The sequence below is a fragment of the Corvus moneduloides genome, chromosome 13 (genome assembly GCF_009650955.1).
Source record: "Corvus moneduloides isolate bCorMon1 chromosome 13, bCorMon1.pri, whole genome shotgun sequence".
Lineage (NCBI taxonomy): Eukaryota > Metazoa > Chordata > Aves > Passeriformes > Corvidae > Corvus > Corvus moneduloides.
In genome coordinates, this window is record NC_045488.1 from 5263558 (window position 1) to 5279095 (window position 15538).

Consider the following 15538-nt stretch of genomic DNA (forward strand, 5'->3'; position numbering starts at 1 on the left):
GCTCCAGAGCATACGTTGTGCGGATGCTTTCAAGCCCGTCCCTTGGCTGAAATACACCCAGCCACGTAAAATACAGCCAGACACAACCCCGTTCTCTAATAAGGAAATAAAGCCGAGTGGACCTGCATTGCCAGAGCCCAGAGAGCAACACTGTCTCTTTAATTTTTTCCCTGGCTATCTCATCCTTTGCACAAACTCTTTCCTCCCCGTGGCTTCTTCCAGCCTGGTGGGCAAAGTGGGAAAACATCATTAGGGAGGAAAAATAATTTAGTTTGTTAATCAGTATCCAGTGGTGGGAAACAAGAAAGACAGAGAGCTGGGCTGGCGGTTAGGGCTTAGGAAGGGCCAGCACAAAGCCCACCATTCATGACATCTGGGGCTGGGATTCTCATTGAATTAAACAGACACAAAGAGCAGAGGCATTTCATGCTCTCTTCACAAGAATTATCATATCTCCCTGGCACTAGGAAACCTTCAGCACGGGAGAGGGGGAGCGAGAGAGAGAGGGGAAAGCGGGCAGGCTGGGTAGAAATATGGGGCAGGGTAGAAGAGGCTTTGTTCCAGGGTTGGATTTATGGATGGGATGCGGCGCGTTGCTTTGCGGGGAGAGACAGGGCCCTGGCGCGCTGGGTCTAATAAGAATCAGCAAATGTGAAACAGGGGGCCCCTGTGTACCATGAAGCAGGGAAACCCGCGTTTGACAAGCCAACAGAATAACCGCTCGCGTCTCAAGGCTGTGGAAGGATGCTGACGTTCCTACGAGATGTGTCGTCTTGCGTGTGTGTCAGCGAGGAGGGGGAGAAGGGGAGAGGCGAGGAGTATAAACAAGAGACCAGGCAGCATCGTTCAGTCATGAAAATTAATTAGCTGATGTGCAAACCATGGCTGCCTCTTCCCACTGCCCTGCAAGCATTCCCCATAAAGCTATGGTGCGTGTGGACCCTGTGACTGGGAATGACAGGGGCAGATTAGGCAGCTCCTTGGGACACCAGCCTGGCAGCAAGAAACCCACAGCCCGTGCAAAAAAGGTGAGGAGGGACTGATTAGTGTCCTCGGGGAAGGGGCAGAGCCCAGGGACCAGAAGAAAGAGAAACGGGAGAGACCGGGCACCAAGCTGAGACCAGGAATCATGTTGCTGCAGCAGCATAAATTGGGGTGGATCTCAAAAACCAGCCATTAACAGGGGCTGGTGGACAGCAAAACCATTTAGGGTTTAGATCACAAACTCTCTGGGGCAGGACCTGTCATCTCCTGCAGGCTCACACCATGGAGGCCTGTCCTACTTGGTCTCTGGGCATTACCAGAAGATCTGCTTTAAATACTAATTGCTCCATGATCAAGACCTGTGAGCGGCTGGGAGGCTCCCTACAGCATTACCTGTGGGAAGAAGGGATAGATCTCTGACCTCACGTCCCCAGGGTAATTTGACCCCGTGCACTAGTGCCACAAGCAAATATTACTACTCAGTGATGAAGATGAGCAATTCCTGACCAACTTCACATATCCCATCCCCAAGCTTTCAGATCCTACTATAGTATCATGCTGATTCTTTGCCTGGAACAACTACAGGAGAATGAGGGTGCCAGGGAAAAGGGAAAAAAAACGGGAATGAAGGGATGCAGAAAGTGATCGTTAGGGAAAAAATAAAGAGAGAAGACTCTTTGACATGGGATGTGCACAGTGAACACAGAATGCGCTGGAAACAAAGGGATGCAGGGAGGGAGGAAAGGCTGGGATGGGCATCTCGGCAGACATGCAGGTAAAAGTTGAAAAGGAAGCACTAATTAGCACCCAGACCATCACTTTCCATTAATAGCTTGTCACCATTTCCTTGATGTTGCTGAGAGCAGGGAAGTTGGTATGTGTGATGCTTACCTGTCTCTATCTCATTAACAGAAGTGAGGGTGAGAACAGATGTTTATTGCCTGCATTCAGATAGACAGGCCCTTTGCTGAACTGAGAGGCAGGAGAGAGGAGGAAAGTTATGAGAGATGCTCATGAAACACAAGCCAAACCCAAACAATGGAAACCCAAACATAGGACACTTAGATACCTGTGCCGATCCAGAAACGGACCCTGGCAGGTATCAGGTTCCAGGAATTCTGGAAACACAAAACTGCTAGGTCAAATAATTATAACCCAGGGCAAATACACTGCCAGCTGGGGGAGAGTGCTCTGGTATCGGCACAAGGTATGCGCAAGGGGCTGTGACTGCATTATATCTGGGAAAGTAAAACAAAGGGCTGCTTACTTCCCAGGCTGATTTGCTCAAGGTGTCCACTCCACTCAAAAACAGACAGCCAAGCATCTTATTGAGAGCCAGAATGGAGATACCCACCAGTAAACAAAGGAAAAAAAGAAAACAAAAAAGTGCTATTTCAAGCAAAGATAAATGTGCTTTGCATATAATCACCTTTGGAGTAATTCTTCCAGCAGCTAAAAGAGAGATTATCCTTCCAATGTAAAACACAAAGGCCTCTCCTTTCCCTCCAACATGTGGAATGGCTCCTGACAGTGACACAGGAAAGAGGGAGTGTGCAAGGCAAGGCAAGGCAAGGACGCCAATCAGCAAGTACCTGCGAGCTGGTAGCACACGTCTGCTGGTGCGATGATGGGAGCGTGCGTGTGTGTGCACATTCCTAGGGACACCCTTGCTTCCACCAGCACATGAATTCACTACACAAGCCAAAGGTTCCTCAAGAGCAGGAGCCCAAACCTCCTTAGGAGGGAATGAGGGAAAACCAAAGGCAAAGAAAACATCAAGGCAGGGACTGAAGGAACAAAGGCTTCCGCCCTCTCAGCTTGGAGACATCTTCTTGGCCATTTAGCTCAGATCAAGTGTAGGCTCTGTTGACTCCCTCATCTATTCAAACAAACACTTTCAATAGTCTGATGGGTCTTTTCTGCTCTACAGCTTCTCTACCCCTGTGTTTGACGTCCCCAGCCAATGCAGTTAATGCCACATGCAGAAATAGTGCCCTGAAGAGCCCTTGCTTAGATTGCGTGGTCAAGCACTTCAAAGTTAGGAAGTGTCCAATTTATGGCTGTCCATGCAACCTTAATTCCAGCTCGCTGTGCAGCCACTCTGGACAGGAAAAGAGGGAGTGAGCTAAAAATAGGCTGTGACCGTGTCGTCAGCCTCATAAGGGCACGGGCAAGGAAAGGCTGAATTAACGTCTCTTGGTCAAAATGAAATCAGGTACCCCCCGACTTGCCAGTGCTTGCTTTGGTGCCTTCAACCATGTACATTTTTAATATACAGAAATCACGTGCATTCTAAACATACAGAAAAATGCATTATTTATAGCTAATAAATAATAGATTGTTTATATAAGCAAAAAGAAAAACAATTGTAGGCAAGTGTAACAAATTCCCCTTCCTCCACCCCGCACCCATCCCTGCTTCATCCTGCATGGGCAGAGAGATTTTCAAGCCCCAAGCCTCGGCACAGATTTCTGCCACTATGAAATACAGGACTAATGTTATCTGGCAGCGGCAGAAGGCTGCTCTCCTGGGGCTGGCAGAGAAGGGGACTGCTGGGGCTGGCAGTGCCCAGGCCAACACACCCACATCCCCTACACTTTTTCCTCCTGGCACCAGAACCTGGAGGAATTTTCTCCCAGGAGAAGGGGCTGTGCTGGAAGGATATGACCTAAAGGTGGAAAGGGGTGATGGAGTTGGCTGTGAACACCCTCCCACCTTCCCTGGCTGGTCCAGAGCTCTGCAATAAAGTGGTGGGAGTCCGTGGTTTCACCCTGCTCCTGATCTGTTATTATTATTCCAGGGAAACAATAAATTTTGATTTTTTTTTTTCCCTCCAAGAGGTAAGAGAAGGGAAATCGCGATTCTGAATGATTCATAATTCAGCTAAACCTGAAAGGAATTTAAGGGACAAAGAATAGGCATTTCTCGAGTCGAAGAGCTTCCCCCGGACGAATTTCAAGGGCCCACAGCAAACAATGGGAGTGTCAGAGGTTCTCAAAAAGAAAAAAAACTTCAAGAACCTTTACAATAAAAAGTGTTAGGCAACACAGGGGTCAGCGCCAGCTCCTCCTATAATAAATAGCACGACTACCCTACATTAACTATAGGAGACATTTTAATGCAGTGCCTCAGCTTCGTGCTAATTATACTTTTTCACCATATTTTGAACCTAAGAAAAAATGTCATCAGTTAATTATAACAGATGAGGGAGTGTGAAGACTTCCTCAATAAATAATGCCTTGATATCTCATATCCAACAAGCTGCGTGCTCTGCTCTGAAGGTGCCCAGAAATATGTCCTCTCAGGAAATATATCAAGAACTGATGGTCCCATAAGCTGGCTTTGTTTCCAAGTCTTGATTTTCAGCCCAATAATTAAGTGATTTTTATGGTTTGGGGAGAGTAAAGGTCGTGGGACTGCTGGAATGGTGCCAGAGAGTGTCAGTGTTTAAAAATAAATAAATTCCTAAATCAAAATGAGATACAAAAGACCTCAACAAATTCCCCTCATGGCTGCACAGGTGAGCAGACAGACGCAATTTGGTTTCTGAACCCAAGTCCCATCCTTCCTTCATTTGTGGCATCTCCATGGGAATCTGGCATGCACTGAAAAAGCCTGGTTTTAATGAAACCAGGCCATGGCTGCCAGCGTGCCACCGGGAGCCAGCCACCGCTGTCCACCTGCCCTGAGGAGGAAGGACACTGCGCCCCTGCTGCTGTGCCACCCTGGGCGCTGCCCCCCACTACATCCATCCCTGCTGAGGCTGCTGGGCGCCCAGGTCCTTAGGAAGGTTCCTCAACTAAGCCATCTTTCTTTCAGCTCCCTTCTCCACCTAGCACCCCTCACTTCCCCCTCTGAAGAGCTGGGATTTGGCGTGGGAAAGATGTCTTTGGGCTTTTCACAAATCCAGTATCCCCTTGAACCAAAACCAATTAGCCTGGCCCAAGGTCCTGCCATTGAAGGACTGTCCCTTCTTTTCAAACCCCCGCGGGCTCAATTGCTCTAAGGAGCCTGGATGTGAATGAGCAAAGCCCGCTTAAAGTGGTACTTAAGGCCAGACCAGGGTGAAGGAAAAGAGAAAGCCTCTATAGGAACAGCAAGCTGAGTTTCCAAGAGACAGCTAACTGCCGGAGATTGTGTTCTTTTGCTCCCCCCATTTTCCTTTTTTTACCCCCACTCCTTAGCTTTCGAGGCAAACGCTCCTAACCAAACCTGAGCCCCTGAATAAATATTAGAAAACACGAAAGCCAGAACCTTGTCCCGACTCTTTGCAGACACTGGGAGCCCAGCTGTGGGCAGTGTGATGGCCCAGCCTCATATGCAAGCTCTGGTCACAAACACATGCACCCAGAAGGACAGAGAGATGGTGAGAAGCCCGAGATGATGTTTTTCCAGTTTGGGTCCTGGCAAATACCTTCCCAAGGTGACCAGGCTTGTGGGCACAAAACACCAAAATCCCCAACCTGGACAGGGTGACTCCCTGTACCACGTGTCGGGGAAGCCAGCGTGGGCAGCCACACGTCCATCTTATGCTGGTGGCCCCTGGGGACATCCAGACACTCCGGGCAACTGAGGGGCTGCGATGTGGCAGCAGCAGTGTTGGGGTGACACACGGTACCCACACCACGAACAGCGTGTGTGCACTGCCACGTGCCAGGCGCCTCGGTGCTCGCACCTGCAGATGCCAAATCAGCACCTTCCCTCCACGCAGACACCAGAGTGTTTTCAGCAGGCAGCTGTGATCCCTCCCTGCTGGACGAGCAGCACCCATCCATGGCCACAGCTTGGATGGACCCTCCAAGCTCCTGGGCTCTGCCCTTTCTCTGGCAGCACAGACAAAGCCAGGGCAGAGCAGCAGGTAAAGGGAGGCACCATCCGTTTGCATCAAGGGTGCGGGGAGCGGGTGGGAAGCCAAGAGAGACAAAAGAAATGGCCAAGCCCAGCCTCAAGAGTGGAACTCGCCATTGCCAGGCAATTCCACAAAAATGCCTATTGATGGGATTTCATCCATAACCAAGAGTGCATGCTCACACGGCCTGGCTTCCAAGGCAGCTCCTCCAAACAGCAGGGCCTGAACAGCCCCTTCTCCACCTGACCCCAAGCCTGGGTGAGTTTGGCTTCCCCAGGTATCTGGTATAAACCCCCTTCATCTCATGCCCCAAGCCAAACCCACCCTATGGTGGACAAGTTTTAGGAAAAGATGGGAAATCATGAGCTGGAGTACGCGAGGTCCCAGAGCATCATTTCCCTGGGGTGAAACCCGCAAATGATATTTTCCATTTATCCCCCAATGGCACATGCCGATTCTTCTGTTTCTGTTTCCCTCTGCCCGTCCCCAGCTCTGCCTGAAGAACAAAGACATCACAGCCCAGCTCCAGGAACCTCACCCACGTTTGGCCTATGCTGTATCCTACTGCTCCATCAGGAGAGTCTCACTGAGAAGAGAAAGAACCAGGAATGCTGGGACATGGGCGCTCATCTCAGCACAGCCGAAAAAGACGCCTTCCCTTCTGGGTTTTGCCTACACAGGGGGAAAGATCCATCCACAGCCAATAGCTACCCTAACAGGGCAAAAGGCAAAGCCACAAAGGGAACTGTGTCTAGCCAAAATCCATCCCTGGCCCAAGGACAGACCCTTGGGGACCTTCCTTCCACTATGGTACTTAAAAAAAAGAAAAAGACAGAATGCAGAGACCCGTCGGTGGGCTGCCAAGGACTCTCTAAATGTAGCGGGTATGTCACAAGCAGGGATTTGCAGGGGGGCTTCATCCGCCGCCTTGCCCCCCACCCACGCATGCATGAGCTGGGGATTCTCATACCACTGTCCCCCATCACTCACTGCCACCTCCCTTGTCAATTGAGGAGGTTCTGCCTTCACACTTCCTTGAGACACCCATAGGTTCATGCCAACAATGGGGGCAAAAATGAAGAATTAAAGCACCAGAAAAATTTCAACCGCGGTTTCTCTCTCCTGGACATTAAAGGCCAAATCGCTCAGTCCCCTTCGGGGGAACTGCTCTGGGGCAACTGTACCAAGGACATGGCCTGAAAAAATACCTGAAAAATCAGCTCAGGAGAGGTGATTTTGTGAAGAAAAAAAATAGTAAAAAACAAGAGTGGTTTCTGACCAGCTGATTGAACAGCAAGGTGAAAAAGCTTGCATCGATCCTTTGTAAGAGTTCTCATGTAGACACGGATTTCCACACTTCCATTTTATTTCATAAAATTATATATATGTGTATTTATATACACACACACAAAGACATTTATTATATGTGTGTGTATGTTTTTTCCTCAGATCCTCTTTTTATATTTTCACCTTTTGCAATTACAAAAGCCAGGGACAGAAATACCTCCTGGGTTCTGCCAGTGCAGAACACTCCCACCAAACAGATTTTCTCTAACATGCTGGTTGAATGATTCCTCCTGAATTACATTCATTAGGAATTTGAATGTTTCTTTCCTCCATCCCCCATCAAATCATTACTCCGGAATAAATGCATTCATCAACCACCTTGCTCAGTTCCCTCCTGCTTTGTTCAGTCTAGTTTTAAAGCATCTCCACTGAAACCGTTTGCACCTGACTCGATGCTAGCGCACGAAAGGAGGAAAAAAAATAAATAGGAGAAGAACTGAGCGCCATTCACAATATTGTGAAAATAATTGGAAAATTATTTCTTAAAAATAGCCAACATAATAAAGGAGGGAAAGGACTACATTCCTTCCTCCCCACCTCCGATCTCTTCCACAATTTCTGGGATTGCATCGAGTATACATATTCCAGATGGGCTGGAGAGAAGGAGGTTGGTTCTTAATGACACGTCTTTCGCTGCCTTTGGAATGAATGATTCATTCGGATCTTGCCGAGACTCGGTGCCACAGTTGAGTTACATTTCTAGAAAATCCGTATCTTTAATTCTGGCGCTGCGTGTGGGACCCAGCAAATCATGGAATTACTGCTGTAACTTCGGATTAGTAACGCTTTCTAAATGATAGTCTAATTCCAGGCCTTCATGCTTTTCAGCGTTCACACTCACACAGCCTTTTCCCTGGGAGGCTTCCTGCGGAATTAGTGCTGGCGTCTTCGTCCTTCTCTGCCCTTTTTAATTTCTCCAATGACTTCTCATTAGAATATATAATAACAGCTCCTCAGAACTTTTCTTTCTCCTGGTATAGCCAAATTCAGGCTGAGATCCTTTTTCCTTACTGTGGTTATGGCGGTGCTTTGCTGGCCCTGGAAGGGTGCACAGGCAGATTTAGCTTTGCGGGCCTACGTGGCATCTGACGCCATTACCCCGTGCAAGGGAAGGTGGAAAACCTGCCTGTGAGGTGCGGGGGGCTCCCACCTCTCACCGCCCCCGCACATCGCTGGGCACGGGCACCTCGGCCCTGCCGTGCTTCCCTGTCCCTCGGCAAGCGATGCCCGCTGCAGAGAGAGGATGGGGCAGGGTACCCACGCTCCACCTCGCCGAGTAGCGGGAATGCGGCAGCATCTCTCCCAGCCCTCCCCATCTCCAGCAGCATCTCCTGGGGGGCAGAGAGCCAGCTTACAGCCCACTCGCAACCCCAGCCACGGGAAGGTTTCTCTCTGCAGCCTTCCCAGAGCTGTCACGACCCGTGTGGGTTGGCGGCAGCGCGGGGACCATCCCTGCGGGATGCGAGCGGCCGGCGCCGGGCGAGGGGCTGGTGGCGATGCTTCCAGCCTGCCCCAGGGTACCGGGGGGCCAGGGGGACCCCGGCCTCGGCCAGGGGCGCTCGCCCCACGCCAGCTGGGAAAACGTGCCGGGGAGGCTCGGCGGAGAGCACGGTGCTTTGTGTCGCCATGGGAACGGAATGCAGATGTGCCAATTGCTTTTCTTTTCTTTCTTTCTTTTTCCACCTTTTTTTTTTTTTTATTTGCCAGACATTGTAATACATATTATGTTTCAACTTCTGGGGCTTGCAGGAGAGGTGAGGGAGGCTTTGTGCCTTGCCATGCACTCGGCTCCCAAAGAAGCCCCAGGGCCGGGCGGCTGCACGCTGGAGGGGTGCACCCAGCAGCGGGACCCCTTCCCTGGGCATACCCCACAGCTACGGGCAAAAGCAACAGCCACTACGCAAGAAAAGTGATCACATTATCACCAACTTGACCTTCCAAAGGCAGGCCAGGATCAAATCCAAAGCCGAAAAAATAGAGCGGGAGGGAGAGAGAGAAGGAAAGATATCCAAAAGCTGCGGGGGTTCGTGGTCTGACCCGTAGGCTGGGACGGGGGGAAGATTTATTTGGGGAGGGCGCTCGCTCTCTCCATCCTCCCAGAGCCGCGACATCCCGCAGCCTAGGAGTGAATATTGATGTGCGTTTAACCGATAATTAAACCCCGGATTTATTTGGGAAAGGAAGAATTGGCGCAGGACTCGCCTCCCTGTCCCCATCCCTCCCGCCTGCTGCCGCGGAGCCCCGGGCTGCCCGGAGCGGCCCGACGGGGAGGTCGCGGAACCGCAGCCCTTACCTGGAGCCCCCAGGGCGGCGAGCCGGGCCGTCTCTGCACTGCCGGTCCTGGTGCGGCCGCTTCCCCTGGGCGAGCAGGTCTGGAAGTCATTTCTACTTTCGGTTATCTAGCTTTATGATGGCTCCACAACACTCATACAGCTAGATAACCAAAGACAGAAACATCCCTCCGTCGGGGATGCCGGCCATCCGTCCGTCCATCCGTCCGTCCGCTCCAAGGTGCGGGCACGGCCGGGGCAGGGCGGCCAGGAGCTGCCACCGGGAACCACACACATATAAAAAAAAAAATTTAAAAAGAAAAAAAAAAAATAAAAAAAAAAGAAAGGAAAAAAAAAAGAAAAAAAAAGAAAGAAAAAAAAAGAAAGGAAAAAAGAAAAAAGAGAGAGAGAGAAAAAGGTAAATACGAAGCGGAGAAGACAAGCCGGGGCAGAGCCACGGGCGCACGGCGGGCTGCCGCAGGGGCTCGGAGCCGAACCGCGCCGTACCGAGACAGGTCGGGCTGTGCCGAGCCGAGCCGAGCCGAGCCGAGCCGAGCCGAGCCGGGCCGGGCCGGGCCGGGCCGGGCAGCGATGGGCTGGGCAGGGCAGGGCAGGGCAGGGCAGGGCTGTGCTGCGGGGGCCGATCCGAGGCGCTCGGTGCCCAGCCCGGCCCGGCGAGCGGCACTCGCGCTCCCGCCCCGCTGCCCAACTTCTACTCCCCTCGCATGGTAATCGCCCCCTTTGGGAAGTGACGTCACGCCGCGCCCAGCCAATCCCCGACCCCTCATTTAAATCAGCGCCCCCTTTCCCGCGCTTTCCAGCCCGGAATGGGCTTTGCGGCGGCCCGGCACGGGACGGGGCGGCCCGGCACGGCTGGGCTCGGCACCGGGCGGCACCGGGCGGCACCGGGCGGCACCGGGCCCTCCGCCTCCTCCCGCCTGCCCCGGCCTGTGTCGGGGGCTGCTGCGCCGCGGGTCGCTCACCTCCCCTGCCCCCCTCCGCCGCCTCCTCCCGCCCCGACGTGCCCCCCGCGGCTGCTCCGCTGGGCCGGGGGAGAGGCGAGCAGCACCCCTGCACAGTCCTGCACTTGCGACTAACTTCCCTTTCCCCGTCCTCGGCACTCCCCTCTCTCCCTTTCCCCTCTTTTCCCTTCCCCTCGCCCTTTCCCTTTCCTCTCTCTTCTTTTTCCCTCTCCCCTTCACTCTCTCTCTTTCCCTGGCCTTTCCTTTCTCCCCACCTTTTCCCTTTCCATCCATTTTCTTTTCGTATTCCCGACCCCTTCTCCCTTATCCCATTTTTTCCCTTTCCTCGCCATGCCGCCCCCCCCCCCCCCCCCCCCCCCGCCCATGCAGCGCACCTCTCTCACACTCTCTCGTCCCCCAGGAATGCCCTTCCCGTCCGGCCTCCGCACCTGGGGGCTGCCCAAAAGACCCTTTCTCCGCAGCCAGACGCGGGGCCCGCCCGTCCCGAGACGCGCCCCGGGGACGCACCAGCGATCCCCCACAGATCCTCTCTGTTCCCCGTTTTCCCACAATTTTAATTATTTTCCCTCCAGCTTCTGCTATTTCCTGCACAGATTCTTAACGCGACGTGCGTGTAGCGGCGAATCCGGCACATACAAATAATAACAGCAACAATAATCAGACTAAAATGCCAGGAGGTAAATATGATTATCTGGGGCGCTTAACTGACCTGCTCCTCACTAAAAAAAAATTAAATAAAATAAAAAAATTAAAACTGTAATCCCTCGCCGCTTCTGAACATCGCCTTTCTTTAAATCCCAGACGAGGGTAAAATGTGACCTGCTACAAAACGGAGGGATCCGCGAAACGAAGCGATCTCGGCGGGAGCAGCCGCGGCAGAGCGCTGCCTGCCGGTCCCGCCGCCTCCGGCTCCCGGCGAGCTCCGCTCGGATTATTTATCTCTCCCTCTCTTCGCCCTCCCCCTCCCCGCCATCCCCTTAAAAAAAAAAAATTAAAAATTAAATAAATAAAATCTACGAGCTCAATCAGGCTAAAAGCTAAAGGACGAGGACTGCCAGCCCTTTGCGAGCCGGCGCTGCTCCTGGCGCCCAGGAGAGCCCGGCCATCCCTGCTTGGCTCCCGGGAACCGCCGGTTGCCTCCCGCCTCCTGCCTAACGAGAAACGGGCCCGGGGGTGCTCCGGCCGCCCCGACGGGGCTGGAGAAGGTGAGGAGAAATATTTTCTCCGTCCCCAGCCCCTCGGTGCCTCCCCCGCGGCCCGGAGCCGCTCGGGAAGGGGCTTGGCCGGCATTTATTTCAATCTATCCTGGAGACAGGGGTAGGAAAAAATTGCCATGAATGGAATCTCCTTAATTTTACGGCCTTGGATTTTCTCCTAATTTATCGGTTTCGCTGTTAGGGTGGTCGCTGCTAGAATGCTCGCGGCTGAGGCGAGGGAAGTCGCCCGTCCGCCCCGCTGCCTCGGAGGGCAGCCCGTGGGTGCGAGGACAGTGGCGCCGAGCGGGCACGGGGGGCTCGCCTGGCCCAGGGACCAGCCTCTCTTTGCCCCCACGGGGGAGGCCCCGTTACTCACCGCGGGGCCTCGGTGGCGGGGAGAAGCTTGGGGCGCCGCCGACAGCTTTCCCCACTCCCGGGGCCGTTTCAGCGGCGATGCGGCCCCGCTCCAGCCCCGTTGTCCCTGCGGCAGCGGCGAGGGGGCCCAGACGGGCAGAGCCAGCCCCGTTAAGCCGCAGCTCTGCCCGGCTGCCGCCGTGCGAGGTCTCCCGCCCGCCGTGCCGAGCCCCCGGGCCGCCGTGTCGCTCAGGGGAGGATGCTGCGGGTAAAGCACCGCACCTCGCCGGGCTGCTCGGGGCTGGAGAAGGGGTCCCCTCTCTCTGCCGGTTAGAGGAGGTGATTTTCTTGGCAGAAATATATATAATAACATTTTTCTTCCCTTCTCCTTTTCGGCAATGTCTTGCTCTGCTCGGAGCTCTCGCCTTGACCCTCTCCGTATAGGCAGAGCCCCAGTACCTGGGAGAGAATACCTTGTGCTCGGGGTATTTTGGTTTGTTTTTAGGCTTTGGGTTTTGTGGATTTAAAAAAAAAAATTATGGTTATCTTGTTGGGGTTTTTTTGGGGGGTAGGGTTTTTTTGGGCTTTCTTTTTGGCGCAATTTTAGCAGAATGCGTACAAAATGGCTCCTTGGCACAGCGCAAAGCACCAGCGACCAGCCTGGGGAGGGATCGGCGGGAGCTGCCCTGGCTCCTGAGCTCCGGTGGCATCGCCCGAAGCCAGCCCGCTTCCTCCTCCCCTGGGCCACCCACGGCGGCCGCGGGACTCTCCTTCATCTACACGAGAGAAAACAACCCACGGCGGCGGGCGGCCCGACGGGACGGGGAGGGACGGCGTGGCTCTGGCCATGGTGCTGCACCGGCTCTGCGGACCTTCCGCGCCCACCCGCGGGCAGGACGGCCCCGCTGCCCGCTCCCTCCTCGGGTGACCCCGGCGCCAGGCAAGGCGGGCGGCCCCGCCGGCCGCACCTCGGAAGAGCCCGGTCACCAGGCCGGCCCTGAATTATTTAACGTGATCGCCCAGGAACGAGTCCGCTGCCTTCCCCTCTTCTACGTCCCTCACGTCTGACGTCACTTTTCTTTAATTAGGAGAAGTTATTTTTAGCCAACCTGGAGTAACCCCCCACGCCTCGCCGCCTCGAGCTGCATCTTCTCCTAAGTGTTTTTCTGGGCTGAGTTGTTTTTTTTTTTTTTTTTTTTTTTTTTCTTTCCTCTCACCATCGGGGCCCGGCAAAGAAGCGGCAGCTCCCGACGGGCGTGAAGCAAACGAGTCGCTTTGTTTAGTAATTAAAAGCCGCCTCTGAGCAAGCCCCGGCGCCGAAAAGGCAAAGCGGCGGCGTCTCACCCCCGGCTGCTCTTTTATCTCCGGCCGTCGGGGCCGGGACCCAGGTAGGGACAGCCCCGGACCTTCCTCGCTCGGCGGGGCGAGGTGCTGCCCGTCCGGGGGCCGGGGGTGGAGGCACGTCGATGGGATCCGGCCAGGTGCAGACTCTCAGGCCACCTGCATTGCTATGATTCAGGTTTCCTTAAGGCTGAGGCCTAAAATGCATTTCACTTCCAGGGCGATACGAGGAAAAAAAAAACAAAACAAAACACAAAAACCAAACAACAAACCCCGAGGAAATAACCATTCGCGGGAAGGGAGGGAGCAGAAAGGAAGAATGAATGCGGGGAGAAAAGAAAAAAAGAAAAGAAAAAAAATAAGGAAAAAAAAAGGAAAGAAAAAGAAAATGATAAAAAACAGGGATGAAATAAAATAAAATAGCCTTTTTTATATTTTTTTTTTTTTTTTTTTTTAGCAAAGAAAATGGATACAGCAAATGAAAAATGAAATATATCCTCCAGCACTAGAAGCTGGTGGCAGATCAGGGCATGAGCAGCGGTAGCCCCGTTGCTGGTCCTCAGGGGTAAATCCGAGCAAGGGAGCGGGACGCCTCCCCCTCACCCCTAAAAACAGGCCCAGTAGCAGCACCCGCTGCACCGGGAGGATGAACTTCCTCCGGAGCTCGGGATTTCTCCCGCGGCCTAAAGCCTGGGTGTCCCGGGAGGCTCGGCCTCATCCGGGCGTTTTGTCCGGTGCCGCTTCTCCGACCGGCGAGAGGGGAGGTTGGGGGAAACTCGGTAGCCCCCCGGCAGCGCTCGGTCCCGGCTCCCCGCCGTCCCGTCGGGGCTCAGCCTGCCCCGAGCCCCGCTCCCGAGCTAAAACGTCCCGGGCATCCAGGGAGAAGCTGCCGGAGCAAACGCGTCCCCGGCAGCAAAAGGTCCCCTGTGTCTCCCTCTCGTGCCCCGCGAAGGGTGAGCCGGGGCCAGGGAGCCGCGCGGGGCCGTCCCGGTCCCGCGTGGTGCCGGCATCTGGAGGCGCCCAACTTCCCGGCGGGGACCTGCCCAACTTCGTATCCCCCCTCCCTCTCTCCCTGCCTCCCTCCTCCCCCTCCGGCAGCCGGTGTGTCCCCCCCCGGAGGAGACTCTGCCCCCGCGCCCTCCCGCCTCCCCGGGGCCGCCCCGCCGAGGCGGTGATGCCCGGCCGCGACACTCACTCTGCTGCCGTGCGGAGGGCAGGACGATGGTCCCCGGGAGAAGCGGGCGGCGGGGCCATTCCCCTCCCCGGGGCGGGCGGAGGGGCGGGCAGGGCTGCCCCCGGCCGAGCAGTGGCCCCCGCAAGCCCCAGCCCCGGGCGCGGGCCGGCGGGGGCCGCGGAGGTGGCTCTGCCCCGGCTCCGTGCGTCTTCCCGGCTGCTGCCGGTGCCGGCTCTGGTCGCTGGCCGGGAGCTGCCGCCGCCGGCAGGCTCTGCCCGCACTGACGTCAGCCCGGCAGCCGCCTATTCACTCCAACCATGGCGGAGAGGAGGAGGAGGAGGGAGAGGGGGAGGGGAGGAGGCGGTGGGAGGGAGGGGGAGAGGAGGAGGACGGGAGGAAGGCGGCGGTGGCGGCGGGGGCTGGTGGCTGGCAGGCTCCGCCGAGCAGAAAGCGCAGCCCCTCCGCCTCACCCCTTAATTACCCCCCGAGGACGGGGCTGCGCGGGGAAGGGGGGCCGTGCACCCCCCTTCCCCCCGGTGAGCCCCTCTGCCTCCCGCTCCCCCGGGGCGGCCGTCGCTCACCTGGCCGCCCCACCGGGCACCCCACTCTTCCCCCGGCCCCGGGGAGCGTTTCTCCGGGGAGAGAGAGGGGGCAGCTCCCCTCACCCCCCGCCACCCGAGCCCCCTCTTGGCGGTGCCCCCATCCCTTGAGGAACAGACCCCGTGACGGCGGACAGGGAAAGGGCTGCGGCCGCCCCTACCCGCCCCTGGCCCGGGCAGCTCCCGCCGGCCCCCGGCCGCCTTCCCGGCCCCGCACCGCTGTCCAAATGCTGAAAGGACCCGCGACTGCCCAGTCCGGCCCGACACGGCCCGGCCCGGCCCGGCACAGCACGGCACGGCACGGCACGGCACGGCCCGGCACGGCACGGCACGGCACGGCACGGCACGGCACGGCACGGCACAGCCCGCCTGCGGCCGTCGGGCAGAGCCAGGGCACAGGCTACCCCCGGGCCGCAGCCCCTGCCCTGGAAAGGGGGTCCC

General features: G+C 55.7%; 1 protein-coding gene and 1 long non-coding RNA gene across 2 annotated transcripts; one reads left to right on the forward strand and one right to left on the reverse strand.

The window, feature by feature from the left end:
- The first annotated feature begins 8676 nt into the window (after positions 1-8676).
- LOC116450557 (vegetative cell wall protein gp1-like) lies at positions 8677-11476 on the forward strand. The gene is made up of 3 exons (XM_032123164.1): positions 8677-8697; positions 9932-11110; positions 11235-11476. Exons 1-2 carry the CDS (start codon positions 8677-8679, stop codon positions 10988-10990), a joined length of 1080 nt encoding a protein of 359 aa, XP_031979055.1. The 3' UTR covers positions 10991-11110; positions 11235-11476.
- Positions 11477-13150: 1674 nt separating this feature from the next.
- LOC116450382 lies at positions 13151-14856 on the reverse strand. The gene is made up of 2 exons (XR_004242782.1): positions 14520-14856; positions 13151-13536 (listed from the first exon to the last, which is right to left on the reverse strand). It is a non-coding gene; the product is annotated as an uncharacterized LOC116450382 (long non-coding RNA).
- Positions 14857-15538: the final 682 nt, after the last annotated feature.

Bases quoted from the DNA above. Each gene is read 5' to 3' on its own strand.
- LOC116450557 (XM_032123164.1), top strand. From the start codon at position 8,677: ATGCTTCCAGCCTGCCCCAGG. The intron at 8,698-9,931 runs GTACCGGGGGGC...GGGCTGCCGCAG, and splicing joins TGCTTCCAGCCTGCCCCAGG to GGGCTCGGAGCCGAACCGCG.